An 18675-nucleotide genomic window follows, 5' to 3' on the forward strand; every position below is an offset into this window, starting at 1 on the left:
TTGCTAAAAAGGTGAATAAATTAACTTATCAAACAAAACAAAATCCTTTTCATTTGCTTTTCATTTTCAGTAATACCTTATGAAAACAGGGATAACTGCAGTAAACTATGATTTAAATATTTTAAAAGAAATCACTCCTACTGAGTTGATAAATAAATAGTAATGTGGTGACAAGAAATTATTTAGAGTAAAATTGTTTTCATAATCTAATTGTTAAATATATAATGCTGGAGTTTCAGTAATTCTGCTGAGACAAGTTACCTTTTTATGTGGGATTTAAAATTTCTAAGGCAGTGTTAGAGCCACGTAAGATATACTTCGTATGATGTACATATTTCATTATTAAGTAAAAGAACTCTATCTGCTAACAGTCCAGATATTTCTGTACATATAACTTCGAAAAGGATACAGTTCAAAATCTAAAACTTAGCCAAGTAAGGCTCTTGTTACAGAAGACATTGCAGACATGGGGGATGACTGTACCCAAGCAGGGTGGTTACCACAGTGCTGCAGTGGATACAACTCCTTCTGGGAGTATGGAAAAAACCTGCCCCTGGTCTGCTTATGCAAGAACTGGGTACTCCCAAAGCAACTAGCCAGTGTAACAGTCACAACAGCAACCGGCTCAAACACATATCCCTGTTAAATGACTTTATCCAATCCTATAAAGATGGGCTATCTGTGCTGACAAAGGTATGTAAAGGGCTGTCTTCTGTCTTCCCTTGAAATCGGTAAGGCTTCTATTATGAATCTCAACAGGTCTGAGATTTCACTTGCATGGTTAACAAGTACATCTGAGAATAGATTCAGTTGAGTGTTATCTAAACTGATCTAGGTCCTGGATACATGCCCAGACATTTATGGTGTCTGGTTTAAGTTTTTATTATTATGCAATATTCTTGGTTGGTGATGACACAAAGATTTTAACCAAGTTAATCTTTCAGAATCAAACTCAGCTACTTGACTTTTAAATTAAAATATTTTTAGCCCACAGACAGTGAATATGTAGAAACATATCCATGACAGGAAAGGACGTTTAGGATCTTACCTTCCCTGCCTTTCTTTCAAATAATTTCTATTATTAATTACTTGGTGTTGACTAAATTATTCCTAATCTTGATCTATTCCTGCTATCAGTTATATGGCCTGTTTTATGTCCTACTTAATGAACCCTTTTAATGGAAATTAGAGGACTCATAATTTCTTTAACTTACATTTGTGACTTTCCATGCTTCCACCAGACTACATAAATCAGTGTATTTTCTAAAACTTGATTTTAGGAGCTTTAATCATGCAATATGAAGTAGATAACTGCTCACAAATGATGCTATTTCTTACATTAAGTTGTACTGAGAGTCAAGTGTTTCAGAGTTTATGTTACAAAACAATGTAACAAGTAACTGCTGAAGAGCAGCATTTTTCCCTGAAATAGTCTCAATGGAGAGCATTTTTCACTAGTTTATTAAATAGGTTTACCATTAAAATAATCATACAACGTCCACTGACAAAAAGCCACACCAATTTAAAAGTGTGAAAGTAAACGGAGAGTTTTAAGCAGTATAAACCCCCACAGGCACATTCTCCTACTGCTTTCACTCAAGTCCATTCGAAACAGGTTAATGCTCAAGCAAAATAAGTCAATCAAACTGAAATAAGAGTGGGTTTGCACTGACTTAACTAAAACCGTGCTAGTCTGCGTGTGAATGAAACCTGACTGTTATGTCTAGTCTCTGCAATAAGACCATATGTAGATGGACCTTGTTTGATTTCGTAAGTATTTAAATGCAATTTAAACTTGATTTATGCCAGTTTGGTTAAAACAATATGCAGAGTGGTTTGAAGACTGGCTAATAAATAGAGTAAGATGGAGTTACAGAACAAAACTTAAAATAATCTTCACCTTACCAAATATATTTTTAAATGCGTTCAAAGGACATAGTGATCTCCCTGTACAGTTTATTGACACCAATAAGCAAGAAGGGGACTTCTAAATGGTAGAAGTTCTGTGGCAGAAATGGAACTTTTTGGGTTTTTTTCTTTTTAAATTAGCAAAAAACCCCTGAGTGTTATGGAATGAAAGACTCCAAAATATCGATAAAGGAGAATGTTTTGGCACAAATACCCTTTGCTAGTCTTCTTTCTTCCCTTCTCATCCTATTATCCCTGCACTGGTACCTTTACTTTGTATTCCAAGACAAAGTTTTCTAGAGTTCTTTAAATGTTTTGAGAAGTTTTTTCTTAAAGATTTAAAAGACCTTCTTAAAGACCTCAAATTACTTGTTTTGGTATTTCACTTTCTCCCTCTGACTTTTGTCTTCATTAAGTATCTTGGGCTATATTCTCTTCGTCAGACTTCATGGATTGGTTATGTTTGGTTTAGATATTCATCCATTTCTATCTGGCAGGGAACCAGTGTATAGTTTTGAAGAGGACAGTTCCAGACTGCCTGGTTCGCAGAAGGAATGCAGTAGTGTCACTGTGCAAATGCAGGCACACTGTTTCACTGTCTGAAATATTATCCATTTCCAGGACATAATAATGGAATTATCAGCTCCTTTGCTGGTACAAAAAACCCGAACCATCTGACAATTGTATCATTAAGCAAATAACACAAGCTAAAAATGCTGTAGGTTTCTTGGATGCCCTCTTTACGCTTTTTAAAACACTACCTAGTAGTCACTTTACTACTGGCCAGAAGAATATCTGAGCAACAAAAGTCTTCAGGCAATATTCAAGACATGGAAATACAGCTTCAAATCCAGCTTATTATCAAAGCTGACAGTATTATATTCATCAGCTTATAGAAAACCTGGAAGAAACCCAATTTCTCTCTCAGTTATGGGTCATATGCACTTTTAAGAGGAGCCCATCTGGCAGTGAAGTTTTGAAATTTTTACATTTTTGTAGGAGTGGATTCAAAACTTTTAATTTCAAATAACAGAGCCATGCCAAAGACACTCTATCTAATCGACCTTTTATACTATAAAATTGGTTATTTTTTATTTTGGTAGTGCCAATACAATTTGAGACATCAGCAAACATTCAGTATTTAATGTAGAAAAAAATATAAATAATATTAAACCAAAATCTTGCCAGTCTCACCTTCCCACTCCCCTTTACAAAAGTTAATGCAAAAGAATATGTTTTTATTAAATATATTTGAATATTTTAGGTGAAAGTCTCTAAACTAGTTGAAGAAAGAGCTTTAGAACCCTAATTGCTAAAAACAGAAACATGCTTTTATTTCTTATGGTTTCAAATATGTAGAATGAAATTCAACTTCAGAGAGAGGCATGGTGCCAGCAAATTATACACTTTCATTAGAAGGGTGGGAAAAAAGGCAGGGCTAATGTACAAAAGAACAGGGTGTAGCACTCAAACAGAAAACCTAGTATTCATTCTGCATTTACCCAAACATGTTATCATATCCAGGAACACCACTACTTTGAAATCACATACCAGTTTGATTTAAGCATTTTTAATTAGGTTACCACCAAAATATTTGCTACCTCTTTACTAATACCACTATTACCATTACTCAGAATACACTTCATACACCTTCTTTTATTCACATGTCAGCACAGTGTCACTCCCTCTAGTGGGTAAGAAACACAGCTTATATGGACAACGCGAATTTTCATACAAGGCAGAAGTACTCCTGCAGCTGTTCCAAAAGCAGCAACACTGGCTACAATGCAAGTCTTCTATCACAGCTATAAAGAGAACCACTATTTCACTCTGACTACTAGAAAATGTGTTTTTACTAGCCCTGTTGTTTACTTTTGCTTCCTCAAGTTTCCAATGGCCGAAAAAGAACTACAATGAATGCAAATACTGTGGCAGAAAGAAATGTGTTTATTTCTAGCTTGCTTTCACTTTGGAAGTGATGGTAGTTTTAGTTCTCAGCTCAACAGCAAGTTCTGCCTGCCATCAATTATTTTCAGAAATCTGATTCCTCCTTTGCATACACTGGCTACATACTAACTCAAGTAGTATTAAAATCCTGTGTCTTTTCCTGCCAAATAACTTGATTACTCTATTTCATTTGAATACTTGCTTGACAAACCCAACTCTGGAAACACTAAGACATAGTCTAATGTTTACAAGATCTCATTTCAGCAGATCTTATTACATAATCACATAATGAAAAAAAAGACAAATAAAACCCAACCATGTACTTGGATTTTTTTGACTGTTGTATATATAAAATCTGTATAGCTAACGGAACGATAGAATACTGCCAACAGTGAAACAAAACAGGAAGAACGGGTCAATACAAAAGAACTTGTTATATGCATTTTTCTGTATATATTACCTTCTAATGTATAATTATTACCTTCTAATGTATATATCCAAAGAAGTTGGCTAAAAAAACCAGCACCAGTTTGTTGCAAATGATGTTGCTTATTTTTTAAAATAGGAATGACTTTCAACTGATAGATACTTTAGTCTAATCGATTTAAGTTACAACCCAATCCCAAGCCATGAGATGCCTTAAGCAAAGGACAGCCACTCTCATTTACAGCAAATTAAGGTACTCAGTAGTTCACAAATTGTTACTCTTAGAATAACATATCAGAACTTCATCTGAAATTATTTGATAATTTTTAGATTATTGTAATTTAGACTGATGAGTAAATAGTCCACTCAACCACACTGTAGAGAAAATGACTGGCAATTACATTACTTGAAAGAACAAAATTGTTAAGTAGCACATTTCTAAGAAAGGGACATTTTACAAAAAGACAAAGGCATATATTTTCCACCAAAATCTAGTGCTGCTGTCATCAACAACCCAACAAAAGCTACAGCTACCTAAAATGGAAATGAAAATGTAATGTATGGAAATATTCTCTTATAAAACCTCCTTAGGCTTCACATGTATTAATGTATTAGTTTGCAAACATTAAGATCAAAGGCAAAGCAACAAATACATCCTAAAAAGTTTTTAGTCAGATTTTTATTAACGATATACAAGTAGCAAGGCATAAAAAATTAATATGTTCAAGCCTTGAAATGTCAAGTGTAATGATCTCTAGCTCTGCTTACCTCCTTTGCTTTTTGTTTCAGTCTAGCTTGCTCTGGGTCTTCTTGCCTTGAGCGACTCTACATGTTTAAAAAAAATGGGGAAAAAAGGTTAACAGATGGTTTAAGAACCCCTCATCTGTTGCAATAAGTTAAAAAATAGCAAAGAAAGGGGAATAGGATACAAGGTGTCAAAAATGGGATGCTTAAATTCATAGAAGTGCAATTTCAAACCCGAAGGCCTCACCCAAAAGACTGTTAAATATTCAGTTGCAAATAAGATCTACCCTAGATTTAAATTAAAAAACCAAAAAACCATGTTTTTGTCAATGCTAAAGTATCCATACAGGTTTAGATTTCAATTATTTAATACAAACAAATTCAAGCATCCAAGAGCATAAGTGACACCCTTTCCATTATCTGAACTTTTAAATTGGAACTCCTTACAGTCACTTATTTTAAAATAAATCACTGTTTGCAACTAAGCTTTTATTCAGCTGTTGGTAAAGAATGTGGAGAAAACAGTTGTAAAGTCACCCTCCCAAACAGTAAATCTTCATAATAAAGATGTTACTATCCATATAAGCATACTTTGAGTAAGAAATACAAGAAAGTTAAAATAGAATAATACATAGAAATACAAGTAAGTTAAACTCATTCATGCACTGCTAATAATATTAATGTTGTAATTTTTAAAACTGGAGAAATATTGCCAAATGGCGACTTTCAAATTTTCCTTCAAAACCAGGAACAATAGCTCTAAAAAAACATTAAGAATAACTTTAATTGCAATAACAACCCACAACAGTACATTTCTTCGGGTTACAGACTGTTTTACAACCATATGTTAAAACTACTGAATTCTTATTTATGCTTAAAGCATACTCAAATTGATGGAATTCAAAACTCGAGAGGTAGATAAAATATGCATTATACTTTTTTGATTACATGATTGGTCAGTGTTGAGAAAAGGTTGTATAAAACATTGTAAGAAGGTGCAATAAAACTTGCGACATCCATGGAAAACTGTTGTTCCTGATACCTGAAAGATGTAATTGTTTTATTTAGGTGTTTGAGATTTAAAGTGTTATCATTTACACAACTCCTAAAGGAACAAGAATATCTATGCCCTCTCCTATCTATCTTTCTCTGACTCTATGATGAAGACAGACCTGAAATGTGAAAGACTATTAGCTTGCAAACTTAACATATGCTCAGATTTTTTCCCGTTGTTTGAATTTTTCATAACATATTCTGTTCAGAAGGTAAAAATCCATGAAGAAAACCAAAGGGAGATAGGTCATAAGGGTAAGGGCACATGTAATATTATTGATACACCTGGAGAGAGCCTTGACTATGATTTGGCAGACAGGGCACCAATGACACTGAATTCTCTATCCTTTTTCCTGTTTTGTTTTTTTTTTTTAAACTGGGATTATTTTTTCAGCTAATATAGCACACATATAAAACATAGTGATGACAAAGCATGGCCAAATTAAATAATAATGAGATGCTTAGAAGATGTGCTTGACTCTTCAACTGTGCACATTAGCTTTATCTTCCAATACCACCTACCAGTGATTTTGTGCCTGTTAGCAAAAAAGGCAGTTTGTCAGGATAGTGTCTGGAGTAAGTAATGAGAAATTAAAATTTGTAGATAGCTAATGACCAAATTAGACTCTTATGTTGTAGTTATGCCAACCAAGAAAGAAACTCCAACTTAACTTAAACTGAGATTCCTTCTAACTGCTGTGGCCAGACAAAAATAAAAAATATAGATAACCTGTTCATAAAAAAGCATTTAATGAAATATGTGGATCTGCCAGAGAGCTGGGAGTGTATTCAGTGGAGCAATTACTAAGAACTTGATTACATATATACCTATTAGGTTAAAAAACAAACAAAACCCCCCATTCAATGAGTTTCTTCTCTAGGAGATGGACTTATGAAGTGAGCCGAATTAGGTCCTTGCTCTGTCATTTTGTGATGACAGTTCAATCATTGTGTGCCTCAGTTTCTCCAGTATGATGTATGGATTATTGTATTTAGTCCTTTCATGGGTTTTGATGATAAATTTATAAATGTACAATGAACTTCGATTGCCTTCCAAGTCTCGCAGTGAAAGCAGTACAAAAATACAAAGTGTTGCTATACTACTGTATGAAGCTGAATCATTTGCCAAATGCAAAGTACAAGTTAAAAGCACTTCAGCTTAAGGAGAAAGCAGAGGGTCCTGGGAGAATCAAGCTGAGACTTCTAATAATGTTACCAACTTTCTACAAGAAAGTGATAGAATCCTGGAAAACACACCAGATCTATGTTGTGTTTAGGGACACTGTAAGAAAAATTAAAGCAATAGACGCAAAGTAACACTGCAATTTCCTGGACTCCATAAGTGAAGGAAAAACTCTGGAAGTGCTACAGATTAAAAAAAATAACACACTTAAAAGTTGCCTGCCCCTCCCCCCCCGAAACTGACCAAATAAAAGTAGATCTGGAGTTCAGGATAATCTGAAAAAGCAGACCCCAAAAGCAGGCAAAAAAGCAGATTATCTACTCTGTGTAAACCTCCAGCTCATTCACAGTAAGTAAATAATAAAAATTATTGCAGAGGTGGAAACAGATACTCAACTCCTGACTGATTTAAATTCCTGTATTAAATACAGGAATTTTTTTCACTAATGAAGATTTAAAATACCAGGTGATGTTAGATATAGAAACTGAGATTGAAGGTGAAGGTAGAACTGCTTTTACATTTAGAGTAATGCAATGAGTTTCTGGTTTTCCTTGAACCCACACCTAATGGCCTTTTTAAAGAGCTCAGGCTAGCTCTTGTTTCAAACAAGTTGAATTCCAAGTTTACATCAAATGTGTCTTTACTGGTATAAGAAATACTAAAAAAAATTAAAGAATTTAACTGTCATTTTCTTTTTGTGTTCAGATAAATTTTAATTTATTTTTTTTTAAACAGTCTGTTAAGACTAAAATACTTTCCTACTGACTACCATGTCAGTTTACAAATCAGTAAGCTTCAGAAATAAAATTGTCAGCATATGGAGGCTAAAATGTGTTAAAGTATAAATATTGACTATTTTATTAATTCTTCACTTTACAATCTAATGTAAATTATAAAAGGCTTCTTCAATGCTGATGCAACACAGATTAGAGCAAATGTAAGCAAACAAAAATGTCAAGCTTAACAGAGGTGCCTAGATAAGCTTTAAAAATGTCTCTGGCTTCTCTTTACACTCCATTCCACATGTGAACATCACTTCCTTCTGAAGAGTTTGAACTATTTTGCTGCTGCTCAGCTCTTGTAGTGCTTGTTTATATGTCACCATTTTTACTCACCAATTATTTTAGTATTTTACACTTGACTTTCATCAAGCTATTGACTAAGCATTCCTACGTTTTTTTTTTAATTCCAGTTTAAATTTTTTTTTCGAAGTCATCTCACATTTTTGGTTTTGTCTTCCCTTCTCCTTTCCCTCTAACATCCAAATCCTAATATGCTGCATCTCACCTGTTTTGTGAAACATGTTCTTCCAGAATCTTTTAATGCACTAGTGCCTCCTTCCTCTAAAGCTTCAGCAACACCCACCAATCACAGAAACCCCAAACTCAAATACTTTCAAGGAGTTTAATCACAACTCCTTTCCCTTCCCCTCTCTATTCTTCATGCCTAGATCCGTAAATAAAGCAAGCTGGGCTTAGGTAATATATTTTCATGTTGATGAATAAACACCTTTAGAAGCAAACTAGCTTCCCATAGTAATTTTAGAGAAACCTAGGACTGATCCTAGCCAGATAACATACCTCTAAATACATTAAATGCTGTCTCCTGCTGAGAACTTATTCACCAAACCAGGTTTGTTAAGATTTCTCCCAAACACAATCTACTTTTATTAGACCAGGCAGCCTGATATTTTAATTGTCAAGAATGAAAGTGCTTTGTGTTAGACAACTTGCTATCTTATTTATCTGAAAACTGCATAGATCACATTAGGTCTATGGAAATATTAGACTTTCAAAGTATGAAAAGCAGCGTATGTTAAATGTGTGTATTCAAAACACATTAGAAATATGGGGTTTCATTTACATGTTACCAAACTCCCTAATGTTCCAAACCTCAGCTTTTCCCCTTGCTTGTGTTAAGGAAGAATGCCACAAAAACAGACATCTAATTACACATGTAACAACGTAGTTTTAATAAGGGGATTTTGTATTTCATAGAATTGTCTTAAATTAGAAAGCAATGGTATTTTAAAATAATAAGGATATCTGTAACTCATGTAATACTTAAATATATGCAAAAAAATATTTTTAAAATTGGAGGATACTCTGTGCATCTATGCAGACGGGCAGACTAACAGTCCTGACGTATTTAATTATGATCATTATTCAGAATTTTGTTGTAGTCTGTAATGTCAAAGCTGCACCGTTGTTACATTTTTGTCCCATTAACAAAAAAAGTTTTCTATTAGATTTATAATAATTTTGAAGTCTCAGCTTGTTAAACCTGTGTTAGAAAATGTCTCACAGGGTCTCTCCTCCTAAATACGTCTCCTGCATTTAGCAACATCTGATCCCAGTTAAGGCACTTACAGCTTTACGCCCCCTTCCCAATACATACACTGGGAGTCTTTAATGCTTCAAATTCATCTTTTTTCATTAAATAAAGTTAAGAGTCACAACTGCAGGTGCTGTACTATTGAGAGCCACTGCTGTGCCAACAGTTTCAATTTTAAACCTATTTTTCCCCATTGATGACATTAGAACTTCACCCACGGCTGTACCAGCTTATAACTTTCACTTTTAATTAAAGAAATTAAATTGGCAACATGAAACACTTTGCTTTCACATTAGCTTTGTTAATAAAAAGTGAAAGTTAAAAGCAGCATAGCTGAGGGTAAAACCCTATTCAGAGCTACGACCACAGTGAGGTGGAATGCAAGAGTACAGGTCTAAAAAAAGATTTATTTTAAAATCATTAAAATTGAAGTAACAAATTTATAAAAATTCAGAAAATTATCTTAACACAATAATTCCCTCTTTGCTCTCCTCTCATCAGAAGTGAGTTATAAGTTTCTGCTCTGAGAGTGCTTCATCTCACAGAAAGCTGCATTACATCTACCGTACTGTCAGAAGAGAGGGAAAGGATTAAATTGGCATGACGACTGAACTCATATGTGGCTCAAGGAGGTAGCCCCTTCAAGTAATCACAGGACGTGTGTGTAAGGAAATCTGCATTGCCATATTTCAATGATCTCTCTCCAATAAAAAAGCCCTTCAGCCTGTAGTACTATAAAAATCACTATCATCCATAAATACTAATTAACTTTGCAAACAACACTAAACGTAATTTTCCATTTACTTATGTAATTATTCTTTTTACAGAATAGATCTTACTCCTGTAATAGTCGTATTTAAGACCCCAGAACTTCACAGGCTTGTGCTGCTAATACAGAACACTAATAAAATGTATATATTGGAAATTAATTTTCAAAATTAATTTAATAATAAAATAAACATGCACTTAGCCAGTTTTAGCAGATGAATTAACACAGTAATTTTAACATGATCTACTTTATTATAGATTATATCATAGAAGTATTATTCATTGATTGTCTGAAAACAAGGACAACCTCAAGCTGTACCTCTTTACTGTAGAAAGCACCACTGTCTCCAAAAAACAATACAGAAATGAAACCAAACAAACAAACAAAAAAATATCAACTACAAACTCTGATTCCTCCTGCTGCCAGAAGTATTTCCATAATTAGCCCAGAACCAGAACTTCATTCAATTTGACACATACAACCCACATTTTCCAGGTTTTGGAAATAGCCATGAAAGCAGCAAGGAACACACCTTTTACTATAGAAAAACCTGTGCTTTGTTTTGTGGTGGGTTTGTTTTTTTTTTTTTAGAAAGTCCACACAACACACACCATGTCAAATGTAAAGGTAAATTCCTCAAGTGATTTTAGTCTGGCTTTTGACCTTTCTGCAGTCTTAAGACTTTCCTTAGCTCTTCTTGCAATTTCCCATACCAGTCACCAAAGACAGATTCAAAAGATCTCCGCTTCTGCACATACATTGAAACAACAGCCAGTGGGTCCTTACTGGGAAAACAAACGAGGGTGAAGAGTTGACTCTCCCAAATATTTCCTTTAAATAGACTGCACTCTACATATGTGTTTATGTACAAGATGGCCCCTTCCTTGTGCCGTTTTTATTTTACCCTATTATTCATGTATCATGAAGATAACCAAAAGTTATGACAATCAAGGCAGCTGCAGCCTCTCCCTCTACAGCTTGTGTATTTGACACATCATATTACCTGGATGTTTGAAACAAGAGCTGTTCCAGCAGCAGGACTTGACTTGATCTCACAGTTTTGGGGACCAATATGTCTTTAAACACGTCGATTCTAAAAAGAATTTCTAGGAAGTAAATTACAGAAATGCCTTGGGCCATATGTTCTAAGTTGGTATACCTAGGTTGTGGAACATGAAGCAGAGATCCCCAAAGTACAAGAGATCATGCTAGCTCTTGACACAGTATAGTCTTGTTTTCAATTTTTAGATTTTTATTTAAAAAGAAACTGTATATTGCATTGTTACTATAGCATACCTTATGATTTTTCCTTTCCTGTGAAGTTTGTCTTCTCCCAAAATATCTCACTGGAATGTGAACATCAGTCATTATTATTCTAAGCTTGTGGTATGAAGTTTCTATTTCTCAAGTATTTCCCAGGCATGGGATGTAAGATTTTGTAATATTCTCTCATTTAACAAGCCAAGTAATACTGCTATTTTGCTTTAAAGATACTCTTGTAGCTTCACAATTATTTTTAACTTGGATAATGACTTTTCTCAGAATGTCAAAAATTTAAAATATTTTTTTGAAACCTATTTTTTTTTTCTTCTATCTCCCCATCTCATTTTATCTCTCATTCTCCCAAAAACATTTCCTGAAGCAAAACCAACCCCATCTGGGTGCTTACAAATTCTGCAATCACATCTTACTGTAACAATTGAATTTATGGTTGCAGATCAATCAGAACACTAGTGTCAACTGTTTTCTTTTCTCCTCTTAAAGAAACCAACCCATTATCCAAAACAACAACAAAACCCTGCAAACCCCACACTTTCTTTGACCATCATTTACATATCTTTCTTACTGAATTTTAATGCAAAATTACGAAATTGGTTTCAAGGCTTCCCAAAGACTCATGCTGACTCCCCTTTCATTTCAATCTATTCCTTAATTTTTCATCATCTTTTCAGTTTATTATTTTGATGTTAAGTTGATTATTTAATACCATCCACTCGAATGCCCAAAACATTTCCTTCATTATCTTATTCTTTGTCAAAACCTGAACTTTCGCTGTTAACAAGGCTCCAAAGTGTAAATAATTAAAATAGAATTTTCACTGTGCAAATTAAACCTGTTTACACTCTTCCCTACTAGACAATAGATGAAGTACCACTAGCAGGCAATTTTGAAACTTTTCCTAAAATTAGTGTGCTGAGTAACTTTAAAAACACGTTGCCAAATAACATGTCAAAACATGTACAAGATAAAAAAATCACTCTGTTTGTCTAAAAGGCACATTAAGAAGCTGCAATTATAAATAAAAGAAAAAAATTCTGAATTTTTGATTTAAGCATCTATAAGGAAAAAAGCAGAAACAGAAATTTCTTTTTAAAATCCCAAGTTTTCTAACCTTTAAAGACACAACACTGTCAAGGTGACAAAGACACCATGATCGGGGAAACGTCGTCTTTGCATAGAGAGTGTTTCAGTCTCCAGAGCCAGTTTAATCATTATCTCCTTTGCAGACACAAATACCAATCAGCAGGCCACCAACAGACATGAAATGGTTACTGATCTTTATCACTATTTATCAGGGCAGCTAGGGCAGATTTTAACTGTGTCCGTTTAATAACTGCATCATTACAATTACTGCATCCTTTCCACAAAGACTTAGATCTCCTTAGGCAACTAGGCAAGTTCACAGAAGACCAGGAAAAAGCTAAATCCTGGGTAAAGAATTAGTACATACGAATTCGGAATAAAGACCTCAACAGTTAATGGCTGTTAATGTACAGGTGATCTTGCATTTGAGCAGCAACCTAGATTCTAAGGAAATCACAAACAATCTATTATTTAGAATAAAAAGTTGTAATCTGACCATATTTTGCCAAACTATGTCCTACATAAGTCTTGCAATAGGTCGTGAATCCATCAGAACAGAATGGTTGAGAGCCAGCTGAACGCTCCACAAAGAAAAGATGCTATCAGTGTAAGTTCAGTTCCAAATTGGCATTTACACTTAAATCACAAAATTGCATAAGCACCTCCCAAAAGGCTTGCAATATCTTCAGCTTACCTCTTCCATGGCTACTTTGTGGTTTGGTTTTGGTTTTTTGATACCTTCATATATTTTTCTAGTATACCATGTATTTATGCCAAGCTGTCTCCTATCACTTTCTGGTTATGATGTTGATTTATATATTCATTATTTTTATTAAGATAATTTCTTCAAATCAAGTAGAGGACTATTTTTTTATATTTGTTTGTTGTAGAGTTCTTTAATTTGTTCTTTCTGTAATCTATAGGAATCAAACTTGTTGATCACGTATTTATTTCCTAAATTTTGACTTCACAGGAGTTTATATTATTCAAGACTAAAACAAAAAAAAACAAAACCAAAGAACATCAAATCACAAAGTAATTCGGGTTGGAAAGGACAACAGGAGGTCATTTAACCCAGACTCAGATCAGCCTGCTTAAGGCTTTGTGCAGTCAGGGAAACATTTCTGAACTAAGGACTACAAGCTACTGTATTTTCCTCAATGTCCATTAAAAAAAACCAACCAACATAACAAACCAGCAGCAGGATACACTGAATGGAGAAAACAGCATAAAAATATATCTATATAAGCATTTCTTTATTTTTTAAAAATAAACATTAAGAATGAAAACAATAAAACTGTTTTCATCTAAACATTTAAAGAGTATATATGTCATGTGGAATTTTGTGGAATATTTAACAATGTGAACAATTATAAATTACAAATGAAAACAGGACAGATTGAAGTACCCAAATTTAAAAACAAATTTCTGAAATAAGCAAGGATAGGTTTAAAAAAAAAAAAATTAAAAAAAATCTCTCAATTTGTGAACAGTAATGGCACAAAACCAGGAGGCTAAGTAGTACAATTGAGCATTGAGTTGTTCTGCATGATCTCTTCAGAATATACAATAAATAATTCGACGAAAATGCCAATGTAATGACAACTTATCTGCAGTTTGATATGATATATATAATTAAATATGCAGCCATAAACAGGAGGTTTATCTATACCTGTATGCTCTTGAAACAATACTGTCTTAGTTTGTTCTATTGCATGTATGAAAATTCATTCTTTGGAATTAGAGTTAGAAAGGAATCAGTCCAGAAGAACTGAGAGTTAACTGAAGACAGGCATGAATCAATTAAATAATGCAGTTATATAGAGGTGACTGGAACACCAACTGGGACACATTGTACTTAAAATAAACAAATAAACAAAACTGGTTTTTTTTTTTTTAAAAAAGTCTAGAAACTCAAGAAGTAAAGCGCCTCAAAAAAATCAAGAAGTAAAGTAAAAAGCCTCAAAACCAATCCATAACAATTTACTGAATTGTGTTTAAATACCAGAAGTGTAGGCTGTGATTTTCAAATAGCACAGAAACCCTGGCATCTATTAAATTTCAAAGACAATTGTGAAAATTATTTTACCAAGGTATTTTGAAAATATTAGCCATTATCTCCTATATTCCCAAGAACTCATCAAATTCAGAGCTGTATCCTGAAAATGCAGGAGCATTCCAGTCAAGTAGGTCTAGAGTCATCACAGATAAGATAGGATGACTTAATGAATTAAAGGTGTGATGTCACAACAGCAGTATCTTTCTGTTATGAGAAACAAAATGTGCTTATGAAACAAATTTCACAAAACTAAATAATTTTTTGAAGACTATGAATTGTTAAGTAGTTTAAAAAAAAAAAGAGTAAAACAGATACCTTGGCAGCCTTTAGCAAGATTTCCCTCTCTTGTTCATCCTTCCTTTGCTTTTCTAAACGCTCCAACTGTTCAAAAAACTTTAACTGTGATCGGACGTCTGTAGCTTGTTCATACCATTCATCATCCTGTAAAATAAGAACGTGTTAGAAAAACATGCATTTTCATCAAGCCTATGCATTTAAAGAGAATAGGTGTTATACATTAAAATCTTTCCATTGTACTAACAATAATTTTTATTCTTTTTTTAAGCTCAGGAGAATGAAGCCAGCCTATAGTTAATAATGCAGCTAGAATCTGATTATTTAATTAATATCTAAGCAAATTAAAAAACCAAGGATTGATTTATCAGCACCAGAGACATCAAAGAGTTAAAAAGAATAAACCCAACAGGCTTACTGATTAAAAACCCCTAAGATGCTTAACTTTATTACTGAACAATCCTAGATATAGGATATAAGCATGGTTATAAACTGCAATTCCTGTATTTGTACTCATCTTGAACTAGTAACAGACATGATCAAGATGCAGCATTATAAAAGCATTAAAGCTAAAAGTTCAGTTGAAAATAAGCCTCTAATTACAATTAAAATAGAAGAACTTTATGACAAGTAAGAACATACAAGCTTTCCTAGTACCCAACAAACAATAAGAATTTATGACACAAGCTGCACGGGGAACACTCAGAATGTCAGTCAGAAAAATAAGTTATCCATATTACTTCCATCTCATTTATCTGCTTAATATCTTCCTTTTGACTGCAATGCTATGAAATGAAAGAAAACCATTAAGCAAGAAACATGCAGAAGACAATGAAAATGCTACGGTTCAATTGGAGACAACACTAAGGGGTTTTTTAAGAATCTGTTAAGATATAATTTTAAATGCATCTTTGGCTTAAAACAGACTAAGCCAAGTGTTGTCTTCTCAGACACCATCCTAGGGAGGAGGAAGGAGGGATTTAACACTGCTGAAGCTGATGAAGAATATTGGAAAGAAACAAGGACATTTTACTTTTAGTCCAATATAGTAGAATACATCCATCAATCAAAAGGAAAGATATAAGCGTAGGTAATACACAGGCATAGTGGCCTTTATGGTTTTTTAATCCATTTTTCTACCACAGTAATGTTGATTCTAGTCACAGATCCCAAGGATAATTTTCTTGCAAATGCCACATATCATTAGTCTAACTGTGACTCAGGTTTGGAAAACAGGTGGGCAAAGATACAATCCAAAGCTGTTTGACCAGGCTTTCACTCTCAAGGAAAACAAAAAAAACCCAACCCCAAAATCAAGCAAAAAAACAAACCAGAGCTACTCAATGTATATATATGCTAAAGAAATCTGAACACAGCTTAGACACAACACACAACTACGGTTATTGCCATCTTGTTTTTACACCAGTTTAACAACTATTAGCATCTTTGTTTTATCAAAAAAAGATATCTCATATTTATCAATAAAGATGTTTGATTTATTTGAATTTCAAACTGGTTTGCAGATTCTTATTTAAACTTCCCCCCGGTTTAAGGTATCTAAGTTGTTTCAATTTTCTTCAAGCATACATTCACTAACAATGGAATCAAGAGTAGCATTTTATCTTGAAATGTTCTTTTTAAAGAGAACACCATTGTTTAATTACAGTGACTTTACAGCTGAATTCTTTAGTTGCTGGTTTGCAACAAATTCTTAGCTTTTGTAAAATATTAGTATTGCTCACAGCCAAGGACATGTGAAGTTACTATAGATTCCTATATGTTGAAGCAACTTTGATCCAATCAATGGATACCTTGGTCAAAAAAAGGAGACATCAACAATCAAAGTCAGTCACAATGCATGAGCAGAAATAGCTTAACAAATACTCCACACTAGACACTTTAGCACAGAAGGGTGAAAACGTAATTCTACATACAAATTCTGTCACAGAGGAGGAAGATAGATCTGGCAAGCAGTGCTATCATCCCACCACTTTCTATTTGCTGAGCGAGACAAACCTGCGATTAGAACATGCTTTGCACAGAGAATGAACACAAAACACCCACCATGTGCTAAGAAAAAACAGCATCACACTGCATTGTTCTGTAACATACCTTTCTTTGCACACTTACTTTGTACGATTCCATTCGGTGCTGGGTTATCACTGTTACTTTTTCTATCACTGTTCTTAATCTGTTTTGTGTTGCGTGGGAAATAAAAGTAACCACCTCAGCTGGCACATCAGTAATTCCTAGTTTTTTAGCTAAAGCAAAAAACAAAACAAAATAGAATTAGCTTACACCCCGCAAAAAAAACCCCAAAACTCTAAAGAACATAGTTATAACTTCATTTTTCTGAACAGAAAAATAAGTGGTAGTGTTTTTATGTAGCTTTAGTGATACACTCATGACCCCTTGAAAAGTGTGACTATACTTTTAAGTTTGAAAGAGAAATCAGAGCATTTTTTTACCACTTAGAAAGTGTTTAAGAACAGATGTTTATCCTAGTATATTAAAACAAAGCATAACAGAGCACGAGACAATTTGAGTTCTCAGTTGTTCTACACAAGAAAAAGCAATTCCTTTATTTTCAGAAGCATTAGTGCAGATTAATTTCAGTGTCAATGAGATGAGGCTGCAGCCCAAAGCATACTGTTGCACACTTTAGCCTACACTATTGGCATACTACTGTTAATAAAAGTTCTTTAGAAAAAAACCCTCTTCATTGAATATGAAGAAATAAGTCAAATTAACAACAGTTATTTAAAAACACCCGTTGTGCCCCAAATGCTGCTAAAAGACATATTTGTAGTTATTTGATACTTTGTGCTGAGTTTATACGAAAAGCAAACACTCTACAGTCCAATTCCTAAATTCATCAAAATGATTGCTAAGTATTGGATATAAGTTTTTATATATACGAATATACACACTAATCTAAGCTATAGTCCTACAAAGACATGCATGTGAGCAGTCCCAGCGCGGCAGTTTTCTGGATAGAAAACTGCGCGTGCACACGGAGATACATGTATTTTGTATATAAACAAATCAGTAGTTCTGTTTTCTGTGGATTATTGGATTTGACCCACCATAAAAGAGTAAATACTCTGATTACACTGAATCAGTTTTCCACTGGACGAACAGGGGACTTCTAAAAACGTTTGTGAATACGTTTGTTCGTGGTACGTTAACGGGTAGGCAAAGCACTGCAGGAGATTTGTTTGAGAGTATTTTGGAAAGTGCTTCCCAAAGGGCTAATTACAGAAGTGGTCTTTGTTTGCGGGAGGGGTCCCTCAGCACATACGGAGGGACTGAGAGGCTTAAGAACGAGGATTTGTTCTGTGAAGCATTCCTATCGTTCCCTGGCCAAAGTCAAGCGCAAGAAACCATCACACGTCTAAAAAATGAAGACGAACAAGTGAGCAGTGGTCTTACATGGATGTATACTTCTGTTATTTTAGCGATGTGATCTGAGACGAACTGGCAGCGTTCAGCATCACCCTGGGCTTCTGTCAGGGCCGGGCTGGGGCCGCTCAATCACGGCGCGGCCGGGCGGGCGGACCGCCACCGCCGGCAGGGGGCACTGCGGCGGGGCCG

General features: G+C 34.3%; 1 protein-coding gene across 1 annotated transcript in view; it reads right to left on the minus strand.

The window, feature by feature from the left end:
- Positions 1-18675, minus strand: part of LOC104842633 (transcription initiation factor TFIID subunit 4-like) — a 151435-nt gene that overhangs the window by 66864 nt on the left and 65896 nt on the right. The window contains exons 11-13 of the mRNA XM_010585126.1: positions 17212-17342; positions 15103-15228; positions 5050-5106 (exon numbers count right to left, since the gene is read on the minus strand). Of these exons, the coding sequence (XP_010583428.1) occupies positions 5050-5106; positions 15103-15228; positions 17212-17342 (314 nt within the window). The remainder of the gene's footprint in view (positions 1-5049; positions 5107-15102; positions 15229-17211; positions 17343-18675) is intronic.

This window comes from Haliaeetus leucocephalus, unplaced genomic scaffold, assembly GCF_000737465.1.
Source record: "Haliaeetus leucocephalus isolate CR32 unplaced genomic scaffold, Haliaeetus_leucocephalus-4.0 Scaffold92, whole genome shotgun sequence".
In the NCBI taxonomy this organism is placed as follows: Eukaryota; Metazoa; Chordata; class Aves; order Accipitriformes; family Accipitridae; genus Haliaeetus; species Haliaeetus leucocephalus.